This window comes from Prionailurus viverrinus, chromosome B4 (genome assembly GCF_022837055.1).
Source record: "Prionailurus viverrinus isolate Anna chromosome B4, UM_Priviv_1.0, whole genome shotgun sequence".
Taxonomy (NCBI): Eukaryota; Metazoa; Chordata; class Mammalia; order Carnivora; family Felidae; genus Prionailurus; species Prionailurus viverrinus.
This window is the reverse complement of record NC_062567.1, coordinates 85607024-85633730: the sequence shown is the minus strand read 5'-3', so window position 1 is coordinate 85633730 and position 26707 is coordinate 85607024. Positions and strand designations below refer to the sequence as shown.

At 45.0% G+C, this 26707-nt stretch overlaps 1 protein-coding gene across 3 annotated transcripts in view; it reads left to right on the top strand.

The window, feature by feature from the left end:
- Nucleotides 1-26707, top strand: part of PPM1H (protein phosphatase, Mg2+/Mn2+ dependent 1H) — a 262452-nt gene that overhangs the window by 121719 nt on the left and 114026 nt on the right. For all 3 annotated transcript variants that reach the window (XM_047865360.1, XM_047865359.1, XM_047865361.1), the window contains exons 3-4: nucleotides 5653-5997; nucleotides 15158-15270. In XM_047865360.1, coding sequence (XP_047721316.1) covers nucleotides 5653-5997; nucleotides 15158-15270 — 458 coding nt within the window. The remainder of the gene's footprint in view (nucleotides 1-5652; nucleotides 5998-15157; nucleotides 15271-26707) is intronic.

Sequence of the window (26707 nt, the reverse complement as noted above, 5' to 3'; positions counted from 1 at the left end):
TTGCAGAGGGTAGAAGCAGATCATAGTGGCAGGTTTTCATTAGAGCAAGTGTTCCCTCTGGGGTGGGAAGTGTGTGTGTTTTGGGGGGGGGGGGTTCAGCTTAGCATAGCACAGGGGTTGATGGCTCAGAGTGGGGAGCCTGCTCCCAGCTGCTTTCCTTAATAGGTGGGAACTTCAAACAGTTACACTCTCTGTCCTCCCTTTTCCCTCTTTATAAAATGGGAATAATAACCACACCTCCTAGAGTAGCTACTCATAGGATGGATTGTGGTAGGATTAAGTGAGCTAATATCTGTAAAGCATTTAGAATATTGCCTGCCATGTAAGGTTTGTTAAAAGATGGGAAGGGTTCTCTAGCCCTGTAACTCGATGTTTCTGGGACTCTATGGTCTCTGAGGCTTTCAGAGCTGACTTGGCATCTAGAGTATGTGGGGAGGGCCTGCTTTGTGGTTGTAGTTTCCCAAATAACATATCGCTTGCTCTAAGTTTCCTGCCATAGAAGGACACTGAGGATTTTGAAATCTCTTGATGAACTTGGTTTTACCTAGTTCAAAGGCTTTCAAAATGGTTTTTTTTTATTTAAAAAATTTTTTAATGTTTTTATTTATTTTTGAGACAGAGAGCATGAATGGGGAAGGGTCAGAGAGGGAGACACAGAATCTGAAACAGGCTCCAGGCTCTGAGCTGTCAGCACAGAGCCCAACGCGGAGCTCGAACTCACAGACCGCGAGATCATGACCTGAGCCAAAGTCAGATGCTTAACTGAGACACCCAGGTGCCCCTTTCAAAATGGCTTTTTAAAAAAATGTTTGTTTTTTAGAGAGAGAGAGAGGGAGGGAGGGAGAGGATCTGAAGCAGGTTCTACTGACAGCATCCAGCTCGATGCAGGGCTTGAACTCATGAACCGTGAGGTCATGACCTGAGCCAAAGTGGTCTGGTTAATCAACTGAGCCACCCAGGCGCTCCTCAAAAATGGTTTTAAATAGTTGAAGTCTTTTGTCCCAAATCGTTTGCAAAACCCTGATGTTTACAACTGATAAATCTGTGTTGCTCTGGTTGAATTAATAGAGGACTAATCAGTTAAACACCCACTTAACTTCCTCTTCCCTAAGAGCCCACTTAAGAACCAAGAAACACAGTTTGGATGCTGCGGGTCTGGTCAGTTCAGGGAGATGTAACTGACTCATGCAAGATCACATGGAGACCTGATGACAGATGTGAGACCAGGGTGAGGGTTTCCTGACTATTGAGTGGCCCCCTCTCTATTAGACCAGGGGTTCTCAGTTCTGGCCTGTCTTTAGAATCCCCTGGGGAGCTTTATAAAAGTTCAGTGGTAGGGGCCCGCCTTCAGAGATACTGGTCCTATGTTAGTGCCTGCATCAAGGGCTAGATTTATTCCGTCTTTAGCAAGAAATAAACTCTTGGTGGAAAAGATATGTCTTACAAGTTTTAGCTGTGCAAATTATTAATTGCATTTTAAAAATGATCTGTACCAGAGTTTCTACAACTGTTCTTGAAAGCAGGGTGTCGAGTGCTTCTGGGCCCTGCTTCAGAAAAGCCCCGAATCAGGGTTTCTCTTGACTTGCTTAAAAATTGCCCAGATATGTGTCAACTGGTTGCTGTTGCAACGCCTTCAGAATGCTTTGCCTTGTTGAAGGAAATGGCTGGATTACTTGTCAGAAATATTTCATAGTTGCTTTTTAAAAACGGTAGTAGCATTGGGTGGGGCCCCTGGGCAGCTCAGTTGGCTAAGCGTCCGACTTTGGCTCAGGTCATGATTTCACAGTTCATGGGTTTGAGCCCCGTGTCGGGCTCTGTGCTGACAGTTCAGAGCCTGGAGCCTGCTTCAGGTTCTGTGTCTCCATCTCTCTCTGCCCCTCCCCAGCTCACTGTCTGTCTCTCTCAAAAATAAATATGAAAAAAAAGCATCATTATTTCACGGGGTTTGATCTTCTTTGATTCAAATTATGACTCTAGAAACATGATTTGTTGGGTGTAACAGAATCTGTACCCAGACACGGACACAGTCATTCCTATTTCATCCCTCACTGGCTCCAGCCACAGCTTCCTTAAAGATGTTTGCTGAGTTTCCATTTGAATTGGTTGCAGAAGGACTTTGTGTGCGTGTTTTTCCCAGGCAGCCTCAGGACCTTTGGAGAATTAGATGCGATAAGCAAGAAATCCTTTTCTTTTGCCACTTTTCCCTAGGTGTGAGGATATAATATGGCAATATGTACTTTACTAATGCAGCAGATGATGAGAGCTAGTGGGGAGTTTAATAACTGCTATCATTGAGAAGTAATGATGAGCATAAACAATAATCCAGGATGTGTGGAATGACCGTGCATTATTTCTATTGGTGACCAGTCACAGGAACTGCTCACCCCGCAGTGCTTTGTTGCCTCGCACTCATAATAAGAGGAAATGCTACATTGCAGAGGCTTGTGAAAATATAGATTCATAGACTGACTCCATTCTAGCTACAGATGCCCTAAATTAAGAACATTTTCCAAGGGGTTCAGTTTTATTCTTGGTAGATAGCCATTTCGCCTACTTGTAATTCTGTGTGCGTCTGTGTGTGTGTGTGTGTGTGTGTGTGTGTGTGTGTGTGTGTGTACGTGCACCCGCCTTCCTTATCTCACAGTCCTCCTTCCTGCCACCCATGCCCCAACTCCCAGGATACTAGATAACACATACATCCTTTCACCTCTGTGTTCCCAGCTCCTGTTACAGAAACGAGCAACCGCGGCTTATCAAAACGTCACGAAGCCCACATGACACAGAGCCCAGAAGGCAGCCTGTTCAGGGCCTGTGCACCATCCCAAGCGAGACCCCAAGGGCTCGGGCTCCTTTAGACTTCCTGTCCCCCCACACTGAGCTACAGCCTTCAGCCGTTGTTGCAAGAGGGTTATTCTGCCTCCCGGTGTTGCTTCTGTGACCCAGGCAGGAAGAAAGGTGGAGGGGTGAGGCAAAAGGTCAGGCCACTTGAGTCGTCCCTTTCATCGGGAAAATAATAGCTTTCCCAGAAGCTCCACCCAGGAGGCTTCCACTCGTAGTTCACTGGACAGACAGCACAGGGTCATACAGGCACACTGAGTTGCAAGGGAGTCTGGGCTGGTGAGGAGCTATAGCAGATACATGGCTGCCCCAGATAGAATACATAGCGAGGAAGAAGGGAGAGTAGACACCAGGTGAGCATATACCAGAGGCAGCCACGTGACCTCAGCCTCCTGGTATTTTCCTCGACTGACTGCCATATCAGCTCTCACTCCGTCCACATTCTTCTTGGCCTGACTTCTTCCCCCGCTCCCCCAGTTCCCATGGATCTGTACTTCTTGAATATTGGACTTTTAGAGTTAGCAGGGGCACTGGACTCTTCTAGGGGAGCTTCTCAAGTTGGTGAAGAACAGAAGGTCAGAAAATGACTTCCCCAAGACCATACTGTTCTGGTAGTGGTAGAAGTGACACATGAGTGAGATGTATTAGTTGCTCACATGGCATAAATTACCCTTTAACCTTGCTAAATCCCCACTCCCTGTAAGGTAGCTATCACCTGCCCTTATTAGGCAACCATGGCCCAAGGATGGTAAGTGACAGGGATGGAGTGACACAGCCAGTGACCTTGCTCTGTCTCCCACTCCCACTGATTGGCATTGAAGATGCCATGAGAACTCAGATCTTGGAATCCTGATGTCCTTGTTGTTTCTACTGCCCTCTGAGTGGGAGTCTCCTTCCTCTGTTGTATGGTGCTTTGAGTCATTCATTAGTTGTTACTGCTTGAATTTGAATGCCTTTTTTAGGGTGGTGTTCACCTTCTACTGACATCCTCACTCTCACTCTCCTAGTCCTCACAGCACAGCTTGAGTGATCTTTTAGAAACATAAATCAAGTGTGTCATCCCAAGCTCGGTCGATGACTTTTTGTTACTCTTAGGCTAAAGTCAAGGTCCTTCATGTGTCCTGGAAGGACTGAGTGGTCTAGCTGCCATGTCCCTGTCTGGCCTCATGTCTTTCCCCACCCCTTTCCTGCTTCTTTCCTCTATTCAGCCACATGGCCATGGTTCAGTCTCCTCTCGCTGTTCATGCACCTTCCTCCCACAGGGGCTTGGCACCTGTTCTTTCTACTACCTGGTGGTCTCTCCTCTCATTATCTTGTGAACTTCCAAACAGTTCTTAGCCTAGCCCTCATGTCCCCAGGAAGCCTCCTCCAAAGTGCCCCTCTGCAAGCTGGCCTCATAGCACCAAGATCCAGAATTGGGATCTTATGTTTGTTTGGGTGATTATTTGATCAGTATCTGTCTTCCCCACTGGATTATGAAGATCAGCCCATGTCTATACCTCTTGCAGCCAAGTTTTTCCTCAATATCCACTCTGTGCCTGTCACATAGGGACACTCAGTATTTGTTGTTGACTAAAAAACAACTATTTTATCTCAGCACATGGCACAGAATTGAATGAAGGCAAAATTTAAAGGGCACCATGGAATAATGGCATATGTCACCATAACTATACAGTATCTTCCAGCACTGTTCCAGAATAGACCAAAAGAACTTTATTGAATTGCTTTAGCTTGAAAAATGATTCAATATTGCTGTGGTACAGATAAGCTTAGTAGTCACAAGTAGTCACAATAAAACCCTACCTGTTTTATTACCTATGCATCTTACCTATTGAATAAATTAAGCTCTTATTTTTCTATAAGATTTTTTAAAGTTTATTTTGAGAGACAGCATGAGTGGGGGAGGGGCAGAGAGAGAGAATCCCAAGCCAACTCCATGCTGTCAGTGCAGAGCCCAATATGGGGCTGGAACTCAGGAGCTATGAGATCACGACCTGAGCCGAAACCAAGAGTCTGCTGCTTTACTGACTGATCTTACAGTTAAGATCTTAGGTACACGTAATTCAAACACGGTTCTTAAAAACGTTCATCTGAAATGGTCTAGAAATAACTCAGACTAAATCCATGGTACATGAGCGACCATGAGGAACGCGTAGCTTTGGGGTAGGGAGAGGAAACAAAGATGCTGTGTACCAGCTGGGAAACTGAGGGAGGCAGGAAATAAGGAGATTTGAATTGGCTGCATCTTAGACTCCGTGTCTAAGGAAGAAAACATGTTCTAAAAATATAGGATGTAGACCAAAGAAGATGGGGCAAAATTATCTGAGAGTGAAAAGGCTCTAAAGGGGAAAAACGGGTCTACTTATTTCCCCTTGAAGAACCTGCAAAAAGAACTTCACTTTCTCCGGAGCCTCGAGGCCAAGGTTGCTCTGGGGTTGCGAAGAGAGGTGAGGCTTACGGGTTAAAGCTGGACTCCTCAAGACTTCCCTCTTGGCGTGGAGTTCTCTCTCAAACCCCTGCGCATCAGATTAAAGTGGATCTTGCCCCAGAGTGGTAACCGAGCTTGCCTGGAAGCCCGGCCTCTCCCCCAGGCCGAGAGGCAGGAACCCCTTCACCCCTTGGGCGGCGGGTAGCGGCAGTGACAAGTCCGGGACCACTTCCCTGAGTACCGTTGCCATGTTTCAACCCCCCACCGTCGGCCAACCCAAGACAGAGGACCGAGGTGACGCGCTGAGCGCCAGGCCTTGCCGCACCAGTGTGAGCCTGGGGCGGTGGCCACTGCCGTTCTCACTCCCTGTCGCCTCCCTCCCCCAGGAATCAGAGGGCGTTTCCTGTCACTACTGGTCGCTGTTTGACGGTCACGCGGGGTCTGGGGCTGCCGTGGTGGCCTCCCGCCTGCTGCAGCACCACGTCACGGAGCAGCTGCAGGACATCGTGGAGATCCTGAAGAACTCGGCGGTCCTGCCGCCCACCTGCCTGGGCGAGGAGCCCGAGAGCACGCCCGCCAACAGCCGGACTCTGACCCGCGCAGCCTCGCTCCGCGGAGGCGTGGGGGCCCCGGGCTCCCCCAGCACCCCGCCCACGCGCTTCTTTACGGAGAAGAAGATTCCGCACGAGTGCCTGGTCATCGGGGCTCTTGAAAGTGCGTTCAAGGAAATGGTAGGTATTGCAGAGGGGCCCGGGGCGGCAGGGGGCGGGGGTGGAGGGAGAGAGAGAATCCCAAGCCTTCAACCAAAGCCTTGTTTCTTGGAAGCTTCCCCACGACGGGTCTCTGACCTGTCCTCTTGTTGTGGGACGCCGCTTGGGTCTTCTCCGTTCGATACTCCATTCCCAACAGAGGTTTGGCACAAGGACAGAGATCCTCGCATTGAGTGCTGGCAAAAATGAGAACGATGGAAGGAGGGATAGTGTACGAGCTAACAGGCTTTTTAATTGTACCTACGATTGCTTCTCTTTCTGCAGACTCCCTGATGCCAGCTGGTGGTACAATGCCACTTAACTGAAATGTGAGCCTGGTTGCTGTCTTACACATGTGTAGGAATCACAGGTGTTTGGAGAAACAGCTTTTAGTAAAGGGCGCCAAAGTACCTTTCTTGTACCAATCTGATCAGAGGACAGTTCTTTTACCGTGATGGGCCATGTGGTTCTAAATGCTTAAAAAAAAAGGAACTGCTGGAGGGGAATCAGGGGGTCATTATCTGAGAATTGCGTGTTTTCCTGGGGAACATGGATTGTTTGTACATTTAAATTGGGATGTGTCTGATCAAAGAGTTCAGCCCCCTTCCCTCCCAGCCTCCGTTCTGGGAACACACAAAGGGAGAGTGCGCAGCTGCTCTCACAGTGTCCCTTGTTGTCCCTCCGCCTGGTGAGGGGCCACCCCTCGGTGCCACCCCCTTCCCTTTCTGAGCTCACTTTCTGCTGAGGCCGTTATTGTGGCTCCAGAGATTTTTCTTTCCTGAGCAACAGCCTGCGTGCAAGTAAAGAGCAAGGAATATTGAGAGATGTTCTAAAGACGGGAGTAGAGCGAGCTGCCGTATTATCCTAAAACCCCGGAGAGTTAAGTGATGACCAGCTGTTCAGTGAAGCAGGAACAGGTTAAGAGCAGCTCCGCAGAACGGAGCATGTGACACAGCACAGTCCAGGATCAGTCTGTGTGCGAAGGAGGGGAGAAACGTAAATAATGTTGCACAGCACCACCCATCTGATTTGTTTACAAGGCAAAATGCTTCCTGTCTTCGCACCTCATGTTTGCACCCTGTCCTCACTTTAACCCGTCCCTTCTTTGGTCAGCGCGCATCTCTCCTTGTCGTGTAGATGTTTACCCTTTGATTAGCAGGTGGCTTAAAATGCATCTCTTTGTCAGGAGTGTCTGGTAGCCTTCGATCCCAAGAAAATCACCAGGAAGCTGGAAAAGACTATTCAGGGAAAAAGGAATCAAGGTAGTAAAATTGACTCCTACGCGGCTCTGTATAAAATCTCCCTCACCAGCTGTCACAGAAGCTGTCTAGAGACCTCGATGTTCAGAACGCTAAATATTTAATTGAGGTAAAAAAATGTGACAGTAGGTTACTCTCCTAATGGGAGGAAAAAAAATCTGCTTACGTGACAGAAGTGAAAAACAAAAAGAAACGTAGGGTTTTTCATTTCCTTCTGTAATTGCTTATGCCATGGGGCATCTTTTATTTGCAACTGCTGTATTCCCACTTCTGTCCACTAGAGGCCAATGTCACTTTGAGGCAGGCCTCCTCACTGGTCTCCAGCTGTTTCTGCCCATTAATGCCTCAAGGGTACTAGTAACCACTCTCCTGGAAATGAGAGGGTCATTCAGAAAAATACTTAGTCAAGGGCCTCATTCTTGTCTTTTAAATTTTTTCTGCTTTTAACTAGCCAGTTAAATTGCCTGCAATTTTTACCCTGGAAGCTTCGTTGTCGGCAAAAGATCATTTCACTTTCCCGTGTCATTCAGTCAATAAATGAGTGATCAGAACTAACTCTATGCCAGGCCTAACTGGGAAAAGAGCACTGAACAAACTAGGCAAAGACAAGTGTTAGATGAGCAAAATAGAAGTGGGAAGGGCCTTGAGTGGAGAAATGCAGGGTGAACTAGGGGCCCTATAAAGAGATGAAGTGAAGGGGTCCCTTGGGGCAATAATGCTGGGGATGGGGGCGAGGAGGAGTAATGCAGACAGAACACAGGAGGCCGGTTCCAGGGAAACTACATCAGAGAACCCACATGGGCCTAAGGCAACGAGCTGATGTCAAGGGTAGGAATGATGGATGTAAGGTGAATTGGAGAGGTGGTCGGGAACCTACCTGTGGAGGCCCCGGTGCGCCACGTTATGAATTTTTGGCTTTAAGTCATATCTGTTTTTCGGTTCCTCCCAGCATGCAGCTTCCTCTTCACACTTCAGTTTTTGTCATATTGTCTCTCTAGTCGCCAGCATGCCAGAGGCCTACCTGGACTTTGCCCCACCTGCTTCACCTATTAAATGAGAAGACTCATCGTTCCTTGGTTCGCAGGGTGCTTGGTAGGGTTGGCCCTACCTTCTGTTCAGCTAGGGGCTGAGCCAGTTAATGTCGGTTGGCCCAGAATAATTATTAATATACTGTCCCCTTTTAGTCTTAAAAGCGTCCCTGCTTGGATAATGTCTTATGTTTACCCTAATTACAGAGAGATGCTCTTGTTTTTTCTTTGCTTCATCAGGGACTTGAGGAAAAATGGACTCTAGTATCATAGAAACGTGCCTGACTTAAACATTAAGTTCCTTGCGGTGAGCTTCAGAACCCACAACACAGAAATTATACAGTGTACCTTCAATTTAATGGCCTGGAAGGCCATTGCCAACTTGTATAAAATACTTGTTCCCTTGTCCCTTTTCAATATTACATTTTTAATGTCTTATTATTTTGTTTGTTTATATTTAATTTTCGAGAGAGGGAGACAAAGAATCCCAGGCAGGCTCTGTGCTCTGAGTACAGAGCCCGACCCGGGACTCCATCTCACGAATGGTGAGATCATGACCTGAGCTGAAATCAAGAGTCAGATGTTTGACTGACTGAGCCACCAGGTACCCCTCAACAGGATATTTTTGAGAGTCCGTGTTTGAGGGCAAACTGGTTTTTTTGAAGTGCCCAACGTGCAACTCATTTCCTTATCTCGTTGGCCTGGCCTTGGTGGATTCTCCTCTGGCCTTGCAGAGTGGGGCACGCTGGGAATTTCCCAGCCATTCCTAAATTTTTCCCTCACGGTAGCCAGCTACTTTCTAGCTTTCCTAGTTCTCAGTATCCTTAAGGTATTTCAGGTTCTGTGCTGTTCTGATCCTCTGTAATAGAAAGAGTCGGTATTAAGTAAGATTCAATTATTTCAGCTTTGTGGCTCTCTTACTTTCCCTCACACTTTTCATCCCTAAAAATTCCCCAAGCCCAGCATCTCAGCCTCACATTTGCCTTGCTGATGACACCTTTGCAGCTACCCTTCCTGAGATTCAGAAGTAACTTGCAATATCTTTACAGGCACAGCTTGCCTTTCACTTGGGATTTTGCTTTATTTACAGCAGCTCAGCAACATAGAATCAAAGATCTTCGGTCTTTCTCTCTCTCTCTCTCTCTGCATTGTCCTTCTCAATTAGTAGTATTTATTGAGCTTCTATTTTATAGCTAGCATTCTTCTAGACACCATGGGAGTCTAGAAATAAAAGGTTAGACTATATGTCTGGGGGCATTTGTAGCCCCACATTATATGCATATAGAGATACAGAACATCTCATTTATTTTGATGCTCTAAGTAACATTAAGTGGGTTGGTGACATGTTGATACCGATCTGAAAGAGAGGGTCAGGTAAAAGATTTAGAAACCCCAAGCCACAAGAATAAATAGTACTTCTTTAGAGGAAAACGTAGGTCCTCGTTCCAAAATACAGACTACCAGAAGTGAAAGATACGTTCTGAACAACTATCGTCTCGATAACAGTTTCATCAAATACTGTAAGCTTCTTTGAGGGCACTGCTTTTCCTTTCCTCTTTGATCCTCTGGTTGCCTGACACAGCATGCGGCTTGTGGTGAAGGTGACCTCTGACCCCTGGCCTCTAATACTTACTGTGCCTGCCTGCTGAGGCACGTTTACCCTTTGGCCCCCTTATTGTATCTCATCTTGGATTTTTCTTCACACTGAGAAGGCTGTGTAGTCCATTCTTCCTGTGTCCACTATGGAAAAATGAACCATGGTTCCCTTCTAAAGGACCAGAATCTCAGGAACTTTCTGACTGACTTCAATTCTGCTTCCCCACAGCGCTTTGTAACGATGCCTCCTTGAACAGCTGACATTTGCCACCGATTGTGTTTAGGCTGTTGCTGGGCCCAGGATGATGGATGAGGATAAGATAAGGTCTTTTAGATCCTGGGGTCAGTCTTCTTGCTTCCGGAGCCTCCCCAAACAAGACTGCATGGCCAGCCTTTCAGACTCATGAGGGGAATCACTTCCATTGTTTGTGGAGTTGTGGGAGACCACTGCTCTCCTAAGTCAGCAGAGATGAGCCTTTTAGCCTGGCAGCTATAGAATTTGAGCTCTGGACAAAGGCAGGAGGAATTTCAAAAATTCTGTCCTCTTTCCTTTTCAGTGCCGGTATAGAAGTTTGGTTGTTAGGAAGGAAGAAAATGGCAATATTTTTGTTGTAGAACTACCATACATCCTCCTGTCACTGAGTTAATGCTTGGAAATAGCACTCAGCTTGGATTTATTAGTAAAAACCTCATTTCACTATTGTGAAAAAGAGGATAAATGCAAAGCTTATTTATAGTTTATAAATCCTAGTGTTTTCAAATATTAGCATATTCATCGTAAGTTATGGACCTGCTTTCTTAAACACATGTCTTTCTGTGTTTGATAAGCTAGAGTTTTGTTTTGTCTTTGTTTTGGTAGAACAGGAAGTTCCTCCTAGAAGGATTGAGCATGTGATTCCACAAACAGCCAGCAGGTGGCAATATGAGGCAGTATTGGTTTTTTCCTTCCTCATTGCCTGGCTGACAGATTGGCTTGTTCCCAGAATAAATCAAAATCAGACCCAGATACTAAAACCATGCAGAATCTTATTATTTGTGACTGACACTATTAGCAATGTGCTCAGAGCCGTGTTTTAACCCATCTATGGGGAGCTGCCAAGTCCTGTTGAAACTACCCAACACTCGCTCCCTTCTGTTGTCTCATGTTGCTGTCCTTTTGCAACCTGAAATTGGTAGGAAACAAAGAATGATCCTGAAGCTGCATCATCCCTGGGACTTTCAAACCAAATTATAACCATCCCGAGCAATATATTTTCTTTCTTGCGGTTCTTTCCTGCTGAATTAGTCTCATTTCACACATCTCTGCTACTTCCCTTCATTGCCAGTATCCTTCCTTGAAACAAAAAGAAAATTAAATCCCAAGTCTTTAAAAATTGGATCCGTTCTTATGATTTAGAGGTAAATCTGGCTTAAACGTAGTATTTAGACAGACACACAACACAGGATAAATCAGTCCTACTAAACAGAAGGGACTGTTTGAGCCATCTTGAGCAGTCTGCAGGACCCTTGACTGAGCTGGTAAAACAGTTATCTTGTTAATTGAATATTATGAGTGTGTAAATTGGTCTTTTAGATTACACTTGAAAAGGAATGATAGTATATGCATGTGTTTTGCTGGCAAGTTATTCTAGAGTTATGTCTTGGGTCTTGTTGACAGCTAAAATGGGGAAATACTCCAGACAGGTTCTTGTTTAGCACAAAGCAGTGGGCAGTAATTCCCATGATTTCATTGATTTTTTTTAAAATACCCAAACATGAGGGTTTACAAAATAATAACTCTACATTTTTATGTATTTTTAATGTAGAGTGTGGGAAGCTTAAGCTAATTGGAAAAGTTGAAGATTTGAAGGGTAGTTAATTCAGCAGTAAATATCCTTATTGACTTCATTTATCATGTTTGATCTGGTAGTAAAAGACCCATGCAGATGGTCCTTTAATGTTCCTTTCAGTACTAAGATTTTGTGAAACATCTTTTAAAGAGGAGTAGGTGGTGTAGGAAAAAAATAAATGTGCTATTTTGGCTTCTAGGGAGGGGAGGGGAAGCAATTATTTTTAGAATATGTTCTAGTTACACCCAGTTTTAGAAGAAACAGGAGAGTGTATTTTAATGTCAGCGAATCCTTCAGGGGGATGAAGTCTGTGGAAACACATCTTTCAAATCCTAGTCACTGTGATCACAGAGAGCACACACATAATTCACATGTGTGTGTGTGTGTGTGTGCATGCAAGGGCATCTGCACACGCACACACATGCACGTGTATATTATCACAGAAGCGGTGGGGGGTGATAGAAGGGTAAACCTATTAGAGTTTCCTGAACAAAACATGGCTAGACTTTAGTCCACTGTTTATGTGACAGTGTTGCCAAACTTAGCATTCCTTATGCTGGGGGAGCTACAGAGGGCACGTAGTTGAAATATAGGAAAAGATGAAAGAAAGGATGAAGTCAATTAGAACAAAATGCTGAATCGCGCTATTAACGTAATAGCAAGGGATTAATTGCGCAAGCTAGCTGTAACATCTTCCTCCAGATGAAAGGCAAATAGGCATTCTGCTGTAGCAGAAAATCGTGGTGTCGTACGTACACTCGTCTTGATTTTTTTAAGAAATAATTTCCGGATCAGAGTTTCTGGCAATGTTAACTGTGATACAGAACACACCTGTGATGCAGGATGAACTTGTTGGAGTCCCAGTGGAAATTTTTGCCATGGATGCTGCTTTCACTTGGGCTCTGTGTATCATAGCATTTTCTTTGGGATTGCACGAGTGATTTAAGTCTTTCAAGCATTATTCACACCCCACTCCATGTATAGCATGCAAGCAGTTGGGTGCTCAAGGGATTTTCTTAAATAAAAATTGTCTTTCATTCAGACATTAGGTATTCAAACAAATGTTGATTCTGGATATGAAAACATACTTTCTGTTAGCCCCAGCAGTTCCTTCCAGTATATTAAAAACAGTAGCATAGTCGTATTGAGTGTGGACTTGACACACCAGTGTATATACGAATTTGATGAAATATGTATCTATCATAACATCAGCTTTCTTTTACTTACTTAAGTGGGAAAGAAAGGGAATACATCCATCTGCAAACTGCTTTGTGAATAGGGTTGTTGGTTCTGTTTTTATGCATTGTTTGGAGGTTAAACAGACAAAACTTCTGACAGCTGGATGTTTTCTTTCCCTTTCATTTCCTTGTGACAGTCTCTTTGGCTGATCTTTGGCTGATACTCATGCTCCTTCTCCTCACCCTCGGGGCTCCTGCCATTCTTGTGTAGGTTCTGATAACCATTCATTCATTCTTGCCAATTGACTGCCTCTGAACTGAAGAATGGGTTCCTGCTTAATTATAATCTTAGCATTTATTTGCATCCTAAGCTCTTCCTTTGTCAATTACAGGGAACACATTTCTCATGTCACGGAAGGGGTAAGGTGGTAAAGAGATAATTTGGACACCCAGGCATTTTTAAAGGTATTTCTTCATTTGCCCACTCAACAGATATTTATTAAACTATCTTTTTACCTGGCCTGGCATAGGTGTTGAGGGTCTAGCAGTGAGCAAGAGAGGTCTCTGCTTCTGGTCATGGAGCTTCTGGGTCTGGGAAGGATCGAGATGGCCAGCTAAGCCCCTCACACATAGCATCTGATTTCATCCTCACAGTACTCATTTAAGAAACTAATTTATACACAATTTGAGTAAATTTGTAAGATCCAGTCTTTGAAGGCGGTCCTCATGCTGGACTCTCTGCAGCTTTTCTTCTCTTCGAAACTACCACGTCCCCCCACCCCCCCCACACACATTCTTAACCCCTCCCCGTGGTTCCCCAGCCTTTCTTCTCCCTTCCCCCTTCCCCAGTTGATTCCCAAGTAAGTTAGTTTCTCCCAAATTCCGATTTTGTACTTTTTGTCTACTTCCTTTTTACCAGTATGCTGATCTTCATCTGTGTCCTTGGCTCAGGCTCTTGCCCTGTTTCCAGCTTTTCACTGGTGATTTGTTTGAACTTGTGTTACCACCTCTGGCCTCTGGAGCCGAGCATTTGCTGATAAATGCCAGATTACTGAATTATCTCCCCTTTTCCAGGAGGAGGCTGGTTGAAGCAGCAGAGTTGTGACTCTGTGGGTTTCTAAGAACCAAAAAAGTGCCCCAGCCCCCGGTCTGCCAGGGGGACCCTCAGAATCGGCCCAGGCCCCATCTCCTCTTGTCCTCCTTCCCCCTCCCTCAGCTTCAACCATAGATTACCATGGAAGTGTTTGGCCTTATTTTAGCCAGCATCCAGTTTATTTTCCTAACTCCACTCACATGTTTCTGGGGTCACAGAACCCATGCTTCTGTCACTGACCCAGAATTTCACAAAGACCTGTGTCTTGGGTGATGCCTATTTGTCAAGAGAAGTCTTGGTCTGTTGTTGATTTTCTGGGTGTGGGGGCCTCAGTAGGTGGCAGGTGATAATAGGCTTTGGATGAGGAGAATCACATTGAAATCCAAACTCCAACCTGGTAAATGTAGGCAAGTTACCCCCCTTCCCCCCCCCCCCCCCCCCCGACATGAAGGTTAATAATACGGTTATGGGGATTAGCTGAGACTCTCTCTGTACGGTGCTTCGCACCCTGCCTGACCTGGAAGAGGTGCTCCTTGAGTATCAGCTGTGGCTGTGAATGTGTGTCAAACACACATTTGTTGTGAATCCGTGGCTGTTGGACAATGAAGTCAGATCAGAGTTCGTAAGCTTCTAGCTTTGATGAGTAAGACAGGGCAACCGGTTGGCTCCTGCCTGCTTTGAAAAGAGGACACAATTCTTCAAGTCACTTCTCTTATCTGGCTGCAAAAAGAAACTATTTATTGGAGACTTTGGGGTTAAAAACATTGCTCAGGTCCAAGTAGTCAGCATTACCAGCCTATTTATGGTATTTCTCACATGGCAGGTCAGGCATTCCATACAAAGACTAAATTTTCCACAAGCTGGGGTATTTATTATTGAATGCAGTTGGTTTTCTTTTTCTCATTTTTGTTCTGATTAGATGTGTTTGCCATCCCTTGTTTCCTGTCTCTGGTCTGCAGATGGGCTAATAGACGACAGTTTTATGCCAGTGGCCTCAGTGATTAAATGCTCTTCAGGTGGTAGAAAAGTATTAACGATTTTCTTGTCTCATCTTTGAAGCACATCCTGACTCCGAGGGCTGTGTCAAGGGAATGAGGTTAAGAAAGTCTTTGATATGAGTTCCTGTACAATCCAACGCTAACTTTGTTTTCTTCTCTAGGACCTACAAATAGAACGAGAGAGGAGTTCATATAATATATCTGGTGGCTGCACAGCCCTCATTGTGGTTTGCCTCTTGGGGAAGCTGTATGTGGCGAATGCTGGCGATAGCAGGTGAGCACATTCTCTGTCTGGTTCTTCCTGGTCTCGAATGCCTTCCATAATTTTTATCTGTTTTAAAATAGTGATAGGAAATAAAATAACGCTGCTTGAGATTAGATATTGAGAAAGATGATCCTTCTCCATGTAAATAAAATGCATCTAAGATGAATCATCTGGCTGGTATTAAGAGGTAAAGGCTGTCTCGTACCTGCCCAGAGTAGCAGGTCATGTATAGACCTGTGATTGATCTGTATACCTGGGATTAATACCCGTGGCTAATTTAAGCTGGTAGGATACAAATGTTTTTTGACTTCAGAACCTGATCTGCAGTAAAATCTTAGCAGAGGCATAAAACAGGAGAGGGGAAGGAGGAGAGGGCTTTAAATGAAGGAAGTGTTTGGAAGGGACTGGGGAGGACTCTGTAGCTGCTTCTACTTCTGCCCAGTGACATTGCTCCGTCCCCTCCCAGAATCCCATGAGTTTCTCCCTTTGTGCACAAGCCCTTAAAGGCTCTAGTCTCTTTTCTGGGCTCAGCTGAAAGGAATTTTGGCCAAGAGATTTTGGTTAACCCCTAATCTATCCAGCATTATCAGGAATAAGATACATTTGGGTTTTATTTTAAATTACTAATGTGTCCTCACTTAACGCGCAGGCAATTTTAAACTTCTAGATTTTGTGAAAAGTGTTCTAATACGTATTACATACGTGTCTGTCCCCTTTGGTAACAACATACGTTGGCTTTCTGCTAAAGACCGGCTCTTTGTTTTGAAAGCAAAGTACTAGACTCTGTGCAACACGTCCTTAGAGGATGGGTGGTTTCCCTATGCAGCCTACAGTCTTAGGAGGCCCTCGTCCCTCAGTCCCCTGTCTCTGGGTCACGTGCCTCTTTGAGCATCCCTGCTTGCCCTTGGCCCTGCTCCAGGTCTGTCCCCACTGCCTCCCCTTCCCTGCAAACCTCAGGTCATGGCCGAGGACTGACTCCTGGCCGAAGACCAACTCCAGTAGGCAGCAGGGGAGAAATTTAGCTTTGACTTCCATTTGCAAAGCAGGACAGCCTGAGGGAGTCTTCATTCCCTAGAGGGAATCATCCTTTCCTGGTCTTCCCACTGAAGATTCCAGAGAGTAAGGAGAGTGAACTGCCAAGGCAGCAGTATTTGGAGTTTGACAATTGATGGCTTTTGAAGGTCTGTTTTATTTTAATGTGTATGTGGATTTCCATTAAACTCTATAAGCTATCTCCATTTCAGCATGATGTTTTGCTGGGTAAATGGAAGTGTCTGTAAGATACCATGTTTATCCCGTGGCTTCTATTCCTCAATGTCTTGTCAGAGTCCCAGCAGGAGACAGACACCTACTCAGGTGGGTCAACTGAATGAAGCAGTAAAAGGAACCCCGCACAGGGGTCGGGCTGGGGGTGGGGCACTGGGGCTCAGAAAGACTTTTACACCTGAGGCCTGCAAGACCCAGAGAGGACTTGCTCCAGCAGAGCCCAGGAGAGTGGGGTCACATGTGAGGGCCCCTGGGCAGGAGCTACAGGAGAAAAAGGAAGAAATACTTTGACTTCTTTCTCTTCCATCCCCCACCTCCACCCTCACCTCTTGCCAGGGCTGCCCTGTGGATGATCTCAGGTGGGAGCCAGGTGACAGGGAGCCCACGGAGTACTGGTCACGGAGGTCAGCCAGCTAGGGCATGCACACAGACCAGGGCGGCATCTCTGGGGGGGGGGGGGGGGGGCAGCTGCAAGCAGCACCCCTGCTGTCTCCCCTTCCCTTCTCCCTGCCAGGGTTTGAGCTTCTTGCACATAGGACTCTTCCATCTCCAGGGGCCTTTTAAGACTCACACTGAGGAGCCGGCCTTTGGGCCTGTTTTTCTGTTCCGGATCTTGCATTAGTTTGGAGACAGATGAGCAGGTAAGGAGGTGATGCCCTTCTCTTCTGAGTGACACTGAATCAGCAATTCAGCCGTTGCACTCATATCCACCCTTGGCTTTATGTCTAGTTCCATGCCCTTTGCAATGAGTTTGCTTTTCTAGCCCTTCCATGACTAGGGAGGTGACAGAGTGTCTTTCTCCCTGGGAACAGGCCCGCTCCTCATCTCAGGAAGCACCTCTCACCAGATGATCCCCAGACTGAGAAGAGAACCCAAACTTCTGGGCCTGGAGTATCTTCATGTTGGATTATCCTCTTCATAGATACAGCTGCTCCCTGGGGCCTTCTCATTTTTGAATCTAGTTTTCTTCAAAGCTCCTAGCTCTTTAACAGAGCCACTTACCCAGCCAGGCCTTCTGTCCTCCTTCCCGGAAGCTCCAGTGCCCTGTCCAGGATCTGCCAGTCTCCAGGACTCATCTTCTGGACTCTTGTCCCCACCCTTCCCCCACACCACCCCTTGTGTTTAAAGTGCCAATTTCTAGATCAGATCTTGAACTCCACATCTGTAAAAACAGTGGTGGTGGACTAAATAATCCCTAAAGTTTCTGGCATTCCATGTATATTACCCCATGAGGAATGACACTTTTGGAAGATAAAGTGATGCCATACTTGTTGGTTTTCAGTAGTTTTTCTTCTTCTTAGAGTCAGTTTTTGAAATCTCAGTATAACACAGGTTCCCATGTTTCTAAATGTTCGTAAAAGTATATTTTACAGGTTCCCAATAGTTTGAAAAGCCTGATAGGTACTTTTATCCTCATTAAAGCTATAAAGCATGCATGCGTACACACACACACACACACACACACACACCCACACACACAAATTATCCTACGATAAAATAGCATCTTTAAAAACCTAATAAGCTAAATTACATGTGCAGTGTTCAGGCTCCAGTATCTAGGTATGAATTTGGGGTTTTATGGCTGATCGGTTGGATTTGCTGTTCATGTATGGGTCATATGTCATAGAAATCTAAGAGCAGTATGAATTGTTATTTGTGTTCACCATCTGGAGGATAACCTATAGGACATATATTCATTAGGGTGCTATTTTTAGCTCTTGTATGAACAACAGATATTCACTATCTTCTTCTGTAAGATCATTGCCTAGTTTATGTGCCAATAATATAGGTATTTGAATTTACAAAAATAGTCAGTTATTCCCCACAATCAACAACTGAGTGAACTTTGATCAGATTTACGTAAATGTGGGTCCATCATTACTTCTGAGCAAGTAGTCATGAATCCAAGGGCTGAATTTAAACAGATGATTAGAGTTGACAGAGGTCTGCAGCAATAGGGCCCTGATTAATTGCTATTTTTTCTTCTTTATTGCCAGACATTGGCTGTTGTATATTTACTTTAAATCTTGACAGGTTTTTTTTTGTTTTTTTTTTAATGTTTTATTTATTTTTGAGACAGAGAGAGACAGAGCATGAACGGGGGAGGGTCAGAGAGAGAGGGAGACACAGAATCCAAAGCAGGCTCCAGGCTCTGAGCTGTCAGCACAGAGCCCGACGCGGGGCTCGAACTCACGGACTGTGAGATCATGACCTGAGCCGAAGCTGGATGCTTAACTGACTGAGCCACCCAGGCGCCCCAAACTTGACAGTTTTGAGAGTGAAAACAAATCTTTGTCATAGGTTCACTACCCCATTGTTATTCACACTCAGGGAAGGAGAAGCATTGCACTGGTTTGATTCAGAAGCTACTGGTGGTCAGGAACTATTTTCTGAGCCACTTAGCAAACTGTGAACCATTTGATTCCCCATCAGGCACATGTATGTTGGCGGTTTTTTTCAGGAGGGGCTGCCTCCTGTTGTTGGTGGCTTAGTGGTTTTTGAGTCACTGACTCCCCTCGGTGTAGTATGATGCACCTCAGTCTACAGTGATGCCAGGTGACTAGTGCAGAGTTTGGGACAGACTTGCCTTTCTTTCCTCAGCGACTGGTGCACAGACTGGAACAGATCTGCCCTTCTCTCCTCAGCCGAGGTAACTAGCTGTAGAGGGACACGCAAGAACTACTTGATGCGTGACAGTTGCTTTATTTTTCCTAGGCAAAGGCAGCCGACTAAACACCTAGGGGATCATAAGGGACTAGGAAAGAAGCAGATGGTGGGCGGGTTTCTTCTTCTAGCAAGAAAGAACTGGTCCTGTGCAAATGTCATGCAAAGCAATATGCAAGCTATCACCCATTGTGTTTGAGTCATTGGCTCCTTAGGGCTCAGAGGGATTCTTCAGTTTGAGAAGATGCTCTGACTTCATTTTAGAAGATGATTTCATTTTATTTCTATGGAGCTAAGGCACTAAGGAGGCAAAGCCGGTGCCACTTATTTGAAACAACGTCTGAAGGTTTGGCAGTCTCAGTGGCAACTGAGACTAGGTGAACTCATTCAGATGAAAGAACATCGTTGAAGACTTGTTAACTTGATGATTCCACTCTTGCCAAATTTATAGTAACAGGACAAGAAGACATAAGTGCTAGGCACATGTTAAATACCGCAACACAATAAAGAATTATATCCAATTCTTTCAGTAATTTAGTGACAAGCAGGCATTGTTAATGTCAGATAGGTATACTGAGGCACAGCAAAGTGATTTCCCCCAGCTGCTAAGAAGCAGGGCTGCTCTCCAGCTCAAGGCTGGAAGTCAGAGTGCCATATATATATATATATATATATACACACACACATACATATATATATATGTGTGTGTGTGTGCGCTATATATATATATATGTATATACATATATATATATATATATATATATATATATGTATATGTATATACATATATATATATATCTTAAGTAGCCCCCACACCCCAGCATGGAGCCCAATGTGGGGCTTGAACTCATGACACTGAGATCAAGATCTGAGCTGAGATAAGGGTTGGATGCTTAACTGACTCAGCCATCCAGGCGCCCCCAGTTTCATGTTCTTAGTGCCTGTACCTTGGGATTTCCCATCCGTGCTAAGACTTACAGGGTTTTTTTGTTTGTTTTTAGAGACATTTTCACGTCTCTAAAATCAAGAGTTTCTAATTAACTTTTTTTCTTTCCTACTTGTATGTAAAATGATGACATACATTATAATCAGTGGCATCTTTGATTTCACCTGAAATGGTTTATGGAGTGTAAACCATTGAGGGGATGGCTGCATTTAAAATCTATTTTAAATACATTGCAGTAGTGAAGCAGATAAGCTTTGAGTGGTCCAGTTCATTCATTCATGATACAAGGAATGCTATTTTCTCAAAATGAGGGCTGCCACCCACTTTTAAAGGTCTCAGAGTTCTGTGATAGCATTGTAAATTCTGTGTTTTCATTTTGATGATTATCTATTGAAAATAACAAGCATTTTCTGGATTGCCTGGCTGACTATGTTGTAAATAATAACTGCCCTGAATTCAGATCCCCATTTTGTCATGTTCAAGGTCCTCCTAAGGAAAGATCAGGAAGGTCAAATGTGTTCATGATGTAGCTCTATCTATAGGAGTGAAGAAGCATTCCACTAATTGTCCTTAAAATGAAGCCAGGAAGTCCAGCCAGGGTGGCTTTCTTTGCTATCTCTTTTCCTCATTTTTATTATTATTTTTTTATTTTTTTAATTAAAAAAAATTTTTTTTTCAACGTTTATTTATTTTTGGGACAGAGAGAGACAGAGCATGAACAGGGGAGGGGCAGAGAGAGAGGGAGACACAGAATCGGAAACAGGCTCCAGGCTCTGAGCCATCAGCCCAGAGCCTGACGCGGGGCTCGAACTCACGGACCGCGAGATCGTGACCTGGCTGAAGTCGGACGCTTAACTGACTGCGCCACCCAGGCGCCCCTCTTTCCCTCATTTTTAATTGTCCAGAATTATCCTCCATTTAACTTACAGTTTTCCATACTCATTCAGAATATGGAAAGGTGAATTCCTCTGGTAAGTCTGAATTTTCTTGAGGATAGGAGTTAGGTTTTAAACAAGACTGCAACATTTCTCAGTTCAAAACCAGTTATATTTCTTTGGTGTTTTGTCTCTCAGCCTTCTCCCCTTTGCTAGTGGTAAGACAGTGAAACATGATGTAACTTCCTCCAACCCAAGAGAATGTAAAGAACTATTCCCTCCTGTTGATGTTCATGGACATAAATGCCCGGTACACAACCTTCCTAAACTGCTTACTCATAAGTGGTTCATCTATCCATACCTGCCAGTGAGCTGCTTCTTTGATAATGGCCTTCCTTTGAGTCCAGAAGTATATTTGATCTTCTTCCATTGACTACATTAAGTTCACCACATCTCTCACTGTGTTTCACAGGTATCTGAAAAATAGTATGGAGAAAAGTGAAAATTAACTTCCATTCTCTACCGTGAAAGTTAAATTGCTATTTCTACCTTTTTCTGCATGGCTCCCTCTCTTTTCTGTATATATTTGCATAATCCCTTAGCTATACCCATAACCTGTAGAAGGGAATAGCAGAAAGAAAATATTACTATCAAATACTCACAAGTACATGCAAAGACATAGAGACTGTGATGGGTCATAACATTCTCTACTTTTCCTATCAAGCCACTCACTGTCTACACAGAGGGCATGTAAGAGACCCTTCTCTCTCTGGACTTCCTCCCCATCTCTTCCCCTTGGATATTTTTGAACCTGACCCTGACACCCCTTGCCCTGAATCAGTGGTTCTCAAAATGTGGTGCTCAAACCAGCAGTAGTATCTGGGACCTTGTTAGAAAAGTAAATTCTGGAGTTCTACCCCAGACCAACTAAATCAGAGACCCAGGGTATAGGGCTTTAGCAATCTATGTTTTAGCAAGCCCTCCGGGTTATTCTGAAATATAGAAGAACCCCTGCTCTGAAGTCTACCCCTGGCATCTAAGAGAGCCAGGAAGGAGCCACTGTGTACTTAGGGTTTAAAAACTACAGCTCTTCCTGGCCTGAGGCCAAAGTGCCCAACTCTGAAGGCTATCCAAGCATCCGGCCCTCCTGGCTGCATCCAGACACCACATGCTGGAGGGCTTCTGTGGTGATGTTCCCCCTTAGGCTCTCCGATGCTGCTGCTTGAGGTAGAGGGGCCCTGCCTGCACCTGTCAGCTGGCTGCAAATTCCTTTTTGCCAGTCTCCTACTCTGGAGCATAGGTCCTTCTCCTTGAAAAGTGTGAGTTAGAGTAAAGATTTCTCCTATGGTTTAGCTCCTTATCTCAGATTCCCACTGACTGCTGGATAGTTCTGAAGTCCCCCCCCCCCCAGAAGCCCCTATTTGTCTCTGAAATGGGTCAAGCATTCCCCTGTGTGGACTTCTGGTCTCTTATGGTTGGGCCCCTGGCAGAATGCACTTGTGGCTGTGGTTCCCCCATCCCACCCAAATCATGCTTTGAACAACTTTACTCCCATGGAAGGGCTGGGCCGGGAAGTCTCTTGGCATTTGTAGGAATGGAATATTTGCACATACAAATACTGGCATAAAATGGTTCATGATGGTAACTTTTATCTATCCCTAGCTGCTGAGATAGGATGAAACAGTGCATCAGTGTCACAAGGGAATTTTCCAATGTAGAATCCTAAAGTTTTCTCTTTGGGCCACAGTGGCCATCACCATGATTTTTAGGGTTTAGTCATCTAATTTGCTGATCGTGTGAAGTCAGGTAAGATGAGCTGGCAAGATACAGAAAGACCTTTAGTACCTGGCAAAGTGGGCTACAACTCACCAGGTGAAGTTTAACAACAGTGAAGGTAAAGTGTATTACCTGTTGAAAGGGGGGAAAAAGCTAGCAGGATATACGAGATGAAGCTTATCAGTGGCTCACATTTTTTTAAAATGTATTTAAGTGGACAGTAAATTCAATCTGGTCAGTGTGGTGTAGACACCAGAACTTAATGTAATCCCAGACTGAAGCATTTGAAGTATGAGGCAAATAATACATAATGTTTTTTTGTTGGCTTGTTTTGTCTCAGGCATTCTTTCTAGTTTCTAGGGCTTTACATGAGTAACCTGATTAATCCTCACACCAGCCCTTTTGGGGAAGAACTATTATTAATCTTATTTTACATGTGAAGTCTCTCTCTCTCTAGGTAACACAATTCAACATGTGCATGAATGAACAGGAATATTCCAGAGGCCAGAGTGGTGAAGAGGTTTAGAACCATGTTTGAAGGGATAGAAAAAAATGCAGACTAAGTAGAGTTTGTTAGTCACATGGGAAGATAATTTGTATTGATGTAAGAGATCTTTGGATATTCTTCAGGTACGAGGGAGCATGGAAAGGGTTGTTGTCCATGAGTCGGGGACAGAGGTGATAGCCACAGGAAGAAAGGGCAGTGGTTAGGAACATGAGCTCAAACTGCCCGAGTTGAATCCTGGCTCGGCCACTTGTACTTGTATGCAAACTTGGGCCAATCTCACGTGTCCAGTGGCTCAGTTTTGCTACCTGTAAAGGAGATGATGGCAGCACCACTTTCCAGGGAGGGCTAGATGAGCAGACATGAAGAAAGCATTCAGCACAGGGCCGGGTCCGCAGTAACTGCTCAGTAATGGTTAATTGCTTTATTGTCATTGTACTCGGTACAAACTCAGAGCTGAACACAGATGCAGGGAGCTGCTGTGGAAAATGCTGGGTTCTCTCCTAAGGAAAATATTTGTGCATCAGCTCTATCACCACCTAGCAAGAGTGTTGCACTAAGTAATTTGATTTCTCAGGGTCCCCATTAAGTGCTATGTTTCAATGACTTTAGGGGAATCTGAAACATTGTGATGTTTCCTTTTTCCTTCTTATAAGAAATTAATGATCTCATGATTTGTATTAGGACAGGTACAAAGGTTTCCTGCTGTGCAATGATACGTTAGGTAGGCTAAGTGTGGAAACAATAGACGCTCAAATTCACTAGTCTGGAGAAGCAGTGGCTTTGTGTCTTGCAGACATCTGAGGACCTGGCATGAAGGAGGCTCTGTCATCTTTAGCACTTGGCTTCCATGGTCTCTGGAGGTATGCCTCCATCTAGTCAGCTAGAAAGGGACAGGAGCCTGGATGGGGGTGGGGAGCAGTCAAGGGAGGTGTTGATGGCCCTGGCTCAGAAGCAGCACCTATCGTGTCTGCATGCTTTCCACTGGCTAGAATTCAGGCGAATACCCATCCCGAGAAAACAAGGCTTCTGGGAAATGTATTTATTCTAAGTTGTTTTCCCTGGACCAAGGGAATTTAATATGATAAACATTTGGCAGTTTCAGCCACCCCTGGGCATTGAGAAGGGAATTCATGGTAGGTTCAATTAGTGATCGTGTCTTTGTTCGTTTCTGGTACATTTTTCCCCATTGAGCTGATGAAGCTACAACTTGGATATCATTGTTTTTTAAACCCAAACAGTGGTGATCTCTTTTGTTGCTTTAATTTTGTCACTGTTAGTTTTAGAAGAGATGCCATAAGTTCAGCTTAAATTGTCAGATAGCAGAGAACTAGCTGTTTCACCATGATCCACTTTGATCTTGGAAGCATATTTGAATAATGAAAAAGCCTGCAAGTAAACATCATACTGAATATATTTGTCTTTAGAAAGTTCATCACAGAAAGCAATACTTATTTCATGCTAAGGAAGAAAGATGGCATTAATCAGGTGTAGGGTATGACTATACTGATGTTTTAGAAATTTCTGTTCTTTTGAGGTTATTTTAAAATTCTTATTATGTTGCAGAGATTTTTTTTTAATTTTTTAAAAAAGTTTATTTATTTATTTTGAGAGAGAGAGAGAGAGAGAGAGAGAAAGCAGGGAAGGGGCAGAGAAAGAGGGAGAGCAAGAATCCCAAGCAGGCTCCACACTGTCAGTGCAGAGCCTGATGCAGGGCTTGAACTCCCAAACCATGAGATCATGACCTGAGCTGAAGTTGGAAGCTTAACCAACTGAGCCACCCAGGAGCCCAGGTTGTAGAGATTTTTAAATGGCATACCGGTTCAGGTCAATAGTTCCACGAAAGAGGCCATTGTTATTTTAATATCACATAGATGAGCAAACCCCATCACAGAGCCTGTACCTTTGCCCGACATCATACTGTGCACTGTGCAGCTAGAATTCAAACTGAGGCCCGTGAGTCCCAAGTGCGCGTACTTAACCACTACCCGGTTCTGTGTCCTGACTCATCCTCCCCCACCCTGTAGCTACACACACACTTTAGCTGTGGGTGGGTCTCCCTTGGCCACTCTCTGAAAACCTTATTTTAGGTTTATATCTTATTTTTTTTATTTCATGTTATCTTTTTTGTTTGTTTTTAAATAATCCACATACGTCTTGGGTTGTTAAGACAAACAAATACTGAGTCAGACATCAGGGCCACCAGTCTGAGGTATGAAGCTGACTTGCATCAAAACCATGCCAGGTAATGACCTGAGAACAAACCATCCTCCTCCCTCAGGAGGAAGTGGGGCCAGCTGCTACTTTATACCTGTGATGCTCTGAAACCCTTTATGAGGTGTTCTGGAAAACCACTTCCCTTTGGGAAGGTGCCAGGAGGGTGAGTCAAAGGTACCATGGAGGGGTGGAGAGGGGAGAGGGGGGAGACACGAAACTGATCCCGGGCGGTTTTATTGGCTCCACCAGCCGAGGGGCAGGCTGCAGCAGGAGCGGTGGTATGGTGCTTGTGGTTGTAGCAGCAACGGTAGTGGTCATAGTAGCATTAGTGGGCACTGCGGTGGGGGCCAGTATTTAAAACAAACATAAAAGAGAGTCTGCTCCTGGGGCACAGGCGGCTCGGTTGAGCGTCCACCTCTTGCTTTTGGCTCAGGTCCTGATCTCACAGTCATGAGATCCGGCCCCACCTGGGGCTCTGCGTTGAATGTGAAGCCTGCTTGGGATTCTTTCTCTCCCTCTCCCTGCTCCTCCCCTGCTCTTTGTCTGTCTCTGTCTGTCTGTCTGTCTGTCTGTCTCTCTCAAAACAAATAAACTTTTTTTTTTCAACGTTTATTTATTTTTGGGACAGAGAGAGACAGCATGAACGGGGGAGGGGCAGAGAGAGAGGGAGACACAGAATCGGAAACAGCCTCCAGGTTCTGAGCCATCAGCCCAGAGCCTGACACGGGGCTCGAACTCACGGACCGCGAGATCGTGACCTGGCTGAAGTCAGACGCTTAACCGACTGCGCCACCCAGGCGCCCCAAATAAACATTTTTGAAACGTTTTTTTTTTTTTATTTAAAAAAAAATTTTTTTTTTAACGTTTATATATTTTTGAGACAGAGAGAGACAGAGCATGAATGGGGGAGGGTCAGAGAGAGGGAGACACAGAATCTGAAACAGGCTCCAGGCTCTGAGCAATCAGCACAGAGCCCGACACAGGGCTCGAACTCACGGACCGCGAGATCATGACCTGAGCCGAAGTCGGACGCTTAACCGACTGAGCCACCCAGGCGCCCCAAAACATTTTTTTTAAAAAAGGGTTCGCTTGGGGCGCCTGGGTGGCGCAGTCGGTTAAGCGTCCAACTTCAGCCAGGTCACGATCTCGCGGTCCGGGAGTTCGAGCCCCGCGTCAGGCTCTGGGCTGACGGCTCGG